The sequence below is a fragment of the Musca autumnalis genome, unplaced genomic scaffold (assembly GCF_047663935.1).
Source record: "Musca autumnalis isolate F117 unplaced genomic scaffold, ASM4766393v1 scaffold_5, whole genome shotgun sequence".
Classification (NCBI taxonomy): domain Eukaryota; kingdom Metazoa; phylum Arthropoda; class Insecta; order Diptera; family Muscidae; genus Musca; species Musca autumnalis.
The window spans coordinates 104,181,487-104,188,441 of NW_027412088.1; the positions used below are offsets into that span (position 1 = coordinate 104,181,487).

Genomic DNA, 6,955 nt, shown 5'->3' on the forward strand with positions numbered 1-6,955 from the left:
ACATTTCCTTGTTTTGTTTACAAATACAACTGGCAGTAACGTTACAAACAAAAACAAATTCCTTTGTGGTTGTTGTTCGAGTTGTATTTGTTGTAGTATTAACTTTACCTTGTATTTGTTCTACCATGGTTCCTATGTAGCTTTTTGTTACTTTACATATCGCATCCTTCACCTTGTTCCATATATTATCTGCATCGTTTGCATCGATACCTTCAAGTTTGTTGTTTATTTGTTCTTTTATTTCATTTCTGGCTGTTGTATTTTGGAGTATTTCAATATTTATTTTATGGGATTTCTTCTTTCTTTTTTGAATCCGAGCTAGTTTAATTCGAATATTGCACATCAAAAGATTATGATCTGACGGCACACCAGCTCCTGGATATGTCGAACATTTGGTTACACAGGTCCTAAATCTGTTGTTGATCATTATATAGTCTATTTGATTTCGTACGACATTTCTTTCGTTATCTAATGGTGACTTCCATGTGTATAGTCGTCTAGGATGTAGCCGGAATATTGTGTTGGTTATTGTCATTTTAAATTCTTGGCAGAATTGTATTAACCTGTCTCCTCTTTCATTTCTTTCACCAAGTCCATATCCTCCCGTTACTCCATTTATTTCTTCGTTTCCCACTTTGGCGTTGAAATCTCCTTGAATAATTGTTATTTCATGTGATTTCGTCATTTTTAGTAGTTCACTAATTTCTTCATAAAAAATTTCAATCTCGTCGTTGTTTCCATCACATGTAGGGGCATATATCTGTATAATGTTTAAATTTATGGGTTTTGCTGAGATTTTAATCATCATAGTTCTCTCTGACATCGGAACATATCCAACTACACAATCTGCAATGTTTTTATTGACAATAATGCCAACCCCTCTTCTGTGTATTCCCTCCATATTTCCAGAATGGTATACCAAGGCGTTTTTGGATTCAAAATTGCCGCTTTCTGTCCACCAAGTCTCACTGACACCTAGTATATCAATTTTGAGTCGATTCATTTCATTGATGGTGTTATTCAATTTTTAGTTTTTGGTTATTTTTACCTCCGGGGATTCTTAGCACCCTCGTTTGGCCGGAGACTGAAGGCCGTGTGTTTTGATTTGTGTTGTTCATATTGAATGATTTTCAAGGGAAATTAGTGGTTCCCCGTTGCCTTCTGAAGGGTTTGTAGTTTTCCTTCTAGATTTCAGCCGCTCCACAGGAGAACAGACGCTGTTTGCAGCCGCCCAATGTGGGAACAGACGCTACAGTTATGGCAATTGGTTATTTAATGGCGCCAATGACTCGCCATGTCAATTCGAGCTTCAAACGGCACTCAATATTTCATTGGGATACTCTGCCAGAAGTATCTTATTGAGACCCTAGGCTCTGAATTCGCTGATTGTCCCCCATTATCCCACTATCCGCAACCCGTGGAGGCGCCCCATAGCATTCAGCTGTGCTTCCCCTTAGAACTTATATTCTATTTCCAAAGGTTAGTCTTTGAAAATATAATATAAAATCCCAGGGGGGGGGGGGGGAAAGCATTTTTTTTAATTCTTTCCTAATTTCCGCGAAAATTTACAACTTTGTCACTAATGTTATGGGACCTAAGTAATCATATAGTACGTAGGAAGCCCTTAATTAACAATGTTTCGCATTATAATGAGTAGCGTTGTTTTAAGATTTATTTCTTATTATCAGAATTAAAACCGCCATAACTTTTGCGCAACAACCAAAATTATGGCCTGTTCCTTTACTTTTGAAAAAAAATTTTGATATTTCCTAATAAATAGTTTGTGGGGTCCAAAATGATTATTTATTTATTTATTTAATTCTTAACGTCTATGGGAAAAATTCCACTTCAGACTGCAATTATTAATAATTTACAATTCATATATAGCGAAAAACAAAAATACTTTGCGATTCCATTTGAAAAAAAAAATTAAAAAATTTTTTTGCGAGCATATCTACAATCTTTGGCGTAGAGGTTAAGAAAAAAATTCTGGTTTCAAATCTGTTCGCGTTCACAAAATTGGACGATTCGCGCAAAAGTTATAGCGGTTTTTAATCTCATATAAAGAAAAAAATATTTAAAAATATCTTATTTGTTGTTATGAGAAAATGTATGCATAAATCGTTAACAGCATTCCATATCTGTTCGTAGATGTTTAAATAGTTATTAAATTTATTATTATTTTCGCGGAAAATCAACAAATAATAACAATTATTTGAAGAAAATCCGAATCATCCTGTCCCAGAGCCCGTACAAACCCTCAAAAAATAAATTAAAAATATATGCGGAATCTAGACAATGCGTAGAAAAATATGATACCAAATTCATAGAGATTGGGTACATTAATTGCATATTATAGCAACAACAAAAGAGAAAAACTTATTGTTGGAAAATATTGTTGCAAATATACTTTTTGGTTTGATTCGAAAAATTAGAAAAAAATATTTGGGAGTTCTCTAACTATTTCGCTAAAATCCCATACAATAATTAATGTGTACTGCTAAAACTTCATCAAGAAATATGGTTTACCATCGTAAAAGCTTATTTGCTTACTGTGATAACTTATAAGGATAGGAAATAAAGAGTAATATTGAAATTACAATCATTCAAAAAATTGGGAAATTAAAAAGCCTATTATTCGCGAATTGGTTAAAATCAGTTGATGCGCATACGGTTTTGGATACAGCGAATCAATCTCTCAATATCTATGCATATTTCGATGTTTCACTCAGCGGTCAAAGTGTACCGCCAATTGCATCACACAATGCAAAAAACCTTAAAGTGGGTAAAAATCGAGCAATTTGCATACGATTTTGATGCGCATCCGGTTTCAGTAGCACCCATCAAAAATTCGTCTATATACACATATTTCGAACAGATTCTTCAAGAACCGCGGATGTGCCTCCACATTCTATTTTTGGTAAAAAACCCATATTACTCGCGAATCTCTGTAATTTATGACTCGCGTTTTCGCAAATATCAAGCGAAAAGCGCGGTTTAGTACGCTGATTTGTCAACATAAATTTTTGCTGATTTTCCTATTTTCAAGGTATCTATATCCGCGGTTTTAGTGGATGGATTCGATCGCGGATGGGCTCATTAGATCCGTCGCGTAAAAAACTAAATTCACGCGGGGTACAAAGGAAATTGAGTGACACTTGTAAATTTTAAAGGTAAAAAATAGGTTTTTTAAAAAAATTCACACATCAAATATTGGCCTTTAGACTCCAATTACTAGGATGCTGTAAGGAACACACTCATGAGATATACATTAAACGACGTAAAATCACGAGTTTTATAATCCTGTTATGTGTTTTGAATATTATCTTGTTGCGCGTCCGAATTATTAAAACAATTCAAAAAAACCCCGAAATTTCGGCTTCAAAATGTCAGCATAAATTTTAGGTGGATGCAGTGACATATCGCCCATGAAGTATTCTTTGAGTCTTTCTTTGGGCATATGTCTATAAAATGTAAGGTTAAGCCAGAAATCGGAAGGAAGCATAAAAAACTTGTTGACTTCAACCCATTTTTACCTATTTTTCTACATTGATGCCAACACAGCTTCCACGTAAATTAATTTTAATGGTCGACCTTATGGGATTCCTCCTGAAACACTTCATTTTAAAGAATGTATATCATACTATATAGAATATGTTAACAGTTCGCGAATTCTGAAAGGGTGAAACTCGGATTCATCGATTGTAAAACATTTTTGGTTTTCGCCATATGCTCTTAAGCATAATATATGTCGAATTCCAACGTGTTCTTATATCTTGTTTTAACGTTTTCGACAATTTGTTGTTTAGCTCCGAGTGTTTAAAATATCTTACAAGCTTTTTTGAGCAGTCAATCAGTTTTCCCAATTCGGGTAGAGGATGTTTTTTAACAACATCATCCATAACTAAGTTGAAATTGTGGCAAGCGCAAGGTATACGTTTAAATCTTTTAGCGTTGGAACCATTGTCGGTTACAAATACAGAATTTCCCAACTTGTCTCCATAACAAAATGGCAAAAATGGCTACAAAAACGAAGCAAATAATTTTAGGAAAACTACAGTTGCTGAATTTTGTGGTCGGTTTTAAATCCTTGTCCGATTTTTGCGTTTAGTATGGTCTCTTGCACGACTTCTAAAGGGAGCCCAAAAATTTAGCACGGTCGTGGCACATAGTGCAGATCGTGTTTAGTCGTGTCGTGCAAAAACATGCCTTGAAAAAAGCACGATGGTTATCCGTCATTGGTTGATGTTTTAATTAGTTCATTATTTTTCTCATGCAAAACGTCAACCTGGACTTGCCTTTCTATCACTCTTATAAGCAGTAGGGAGCAGATCACTATAATTAGAGCACACAGTCTTAGCTCCTGTCTTGTGGACAGGACGATCAGATTACAAATGTCGGGTACTCGTTCTTCCTGTCAGATGGTGCTAACTAGCTGATGCATACACCTTATCAGCGTGTCGGCTTCAGATTCGAACAGCTCGGCTGGTAATCCATTGGCTTCTGCTGTCTTATTATTCCGCAGACGGTTTATTGCTATCTTTACCTCATCTTGGCCGTGTGGTATATATTTAATATCATCTTCTGAATTGGATCTGCGGTATCTTCGTCGTCTTCTGAGCATACTATCTCTATCTAACCAAATTATTTTGCTGGTATCTATAGGAGGATGCGCCTGTACCAAAGCCATCAGTTTCATGTTTCACTCTTTGGTAGAATGTTCGGACTGGCCCTGGCTCCTGTATATCTCGATTTTTTCACATGCCCGCTTTTCCATTTCTCTTTTTTCCCTGCGAGAAAGACGTTTCTCCTGTTCTATCGATGTTACTACTGATTGTGGAGAAAGCCTATATGCCGCATTTTTCACGTCGAAAGCAGTACGACACTCCTAATCTTACCGTGGTTTCCTTGGTGGAGGTCTCTGATGTCTAAGTATGGATTTAGCAGCTGGTTGCATGGAGTGGGCAATACTTTGTCATTGTGCTGATATCATATAGGACGAGGAGTGCTTTGATTAAGCATTTGGGCCAGTTGAGTTGAATATGCTGTGACTATGTGTTGTGATTGCAGCTTACCGATGTCCAAATTCCGTGATGTACCTGTTCGTATATTGTATGATACGTTTAATCGGAAACCTACCTTTGCTGCAACAAGGGTGTAGTCCGAGTCTATGTTTGCTCCTTGGAACGATTGTACATCCAAAAAGCTCGATGAATGCCGAATGAAGATATTCTCCATTCCAATGTAGACATTAAAATCGCATAGAATATTTGTAATGTCATGAGCAGGGTAACGGTATATGTTTCTTCTATCCGCTCGTAAAATATATCTTTGGTCTATTCGTCCTTTTCTTAAGTAATAGCATTAGGGTGGTTTTATAATATCGATGTTTAATATGTTTATTGTTGTTAGATTTTAAGATTACCAAAGTTTGAGCACAATCGGTATATCTTAACATGTGCCACTGGGGCCTCGGCTCCGTCCGACTATATTTATGTCTTACTTGCTACATAATTCGCCGAAAATTGTGTTCCTGCTTGATATCGATATTTTGCGAGACTGTTATTATTGTCTTACAGTCTTTAAAACTACCAAGAAACATACTATATCACATTTTAATTCAATTCGAAATACCCATATGTGAAGAAAAAAGTGTTATATTTGTTTGCAAATTGTTTTTATATTGTGTTTTACTCAGAAGTTTTATTGCTCAACATTAGGATGGTAACCGGTTTCATCGGCGGTATAGGTAACCTTGATATGTTTACCGTCCTTGGAAACATATTCGTATTCACCCTTGACAATCCAGTTGTCCTTATCTTGCAAATGACCTGCTTGTTCGGCACGGATGGTGTTGGTCAATTCAAGGGCGTATTTGAAATCTTCAGGATTGACTTCGGAGAATTCCTTGATAACATCAGCTTCCTCGTTGGCATAGGCAAATGCCAAAAGGCAGGCAAGGATAACAATCTACAATTTAAATGAAGGTTTAATGTTACATTTGAAAGCAAATATGTTGACAAATCTTAATTAGGAATGCTTACTTACGGTGAATTTCATTTTGATTTGAATAGAGTTAACTTTCTAAAAAAGAACTACTGATAAACAATGGACAATGTTCTTTTATATGTTTTTTTAGTTCTTACCATTTCAAGCAAATATTCACCGCAAGCATCTGGTTGTACGGCAATAGAACTTGTGCTGGTGTAGTTGCAGCCAGTTTTAAAATTTATTCCTAACGATATTTAGGCTGCAATGATAATAAATAATAATTAAGTCGATGCTACTGCTACCCAAACAACAGTGGAAATTTCAATTTGAGTACCAAAACAAAAGTTATTGATTAATTGAATATTATTTATTTATTATTTTTATTCTTGAAGCTGGTTAGAATATATATCATTATTTATGAACAAAGTTAATTGTCATTATTATAGTAGTATAATGTTTATAATATTTAGTATATAATATTTAAGAATAATAATGAATTTTGGGAACCACAGTGGCACAATGTTTAGCATATCCGCCTGAATTCGAAACACCGATAAAAAACGTCACTAACGTTAAACACTTAAGTAGTTGCCAGCTTCCTCATATCCTCATTTTTTATTGTCCAGTCAAAATAGTTCAATGACTATTTCCAAAAATTCCCACAAAGCTGAACTTTAGTGGAGAGCTAAGGTTTGCCATTAGAAGTAATGTCTTAAAAGTCCTCATCGATCCCATGTGTGCAAAAAAATTATTCGAGGTCAAAGGTCAAATTTTTTTAAGGGTTTTTTAAGCTTTCGGAATTTTTTTGTTGAAAACGGTTGGTCTAATCAAAAATTTTCCAGAGTAAATGTTGTAGACAGATAAATTATCTACAAGTTTGATCATTATAATTTTTTTCCTAGAAGGAACCATTCTTCAGATATAGCGGTTCAAAAAACACATGATTTTTATGCACTTATATGCA

General features: G+C 35.1%; 1 protein-coding gene across 1 annotated transcript; it reads right to left on the bottom strand.

Moving 5' to 3' along the window:
- Window positions 1-5,687: 5,687 nt before the first annotated feature.
- LOC141387505 (larval cuticle protein 9-like) lies at window positions 5,688-6,100 on the bottom strand. Its single transcript, XM_073957358.1, has 2 exons — window positions 6,049-6,100; window positions 5,688-5,970 (listed from the first exon to the last, which is right to left on the bottom strand). Exons 1-2 carry the CDS (start codon window positions 6,058-6,060, stop codon window positions 5,704-5,706), a joined length of 279 nt encoding a protein of 92 aa, XP_073813459.1. The 5' UTR covers window positions 6,061-6,100; the 3' UTR covers window positions 5,688-5,703.
- Between the last annotated feature and the right edge of the window lie 855 nt (window positions 6,101-6,955).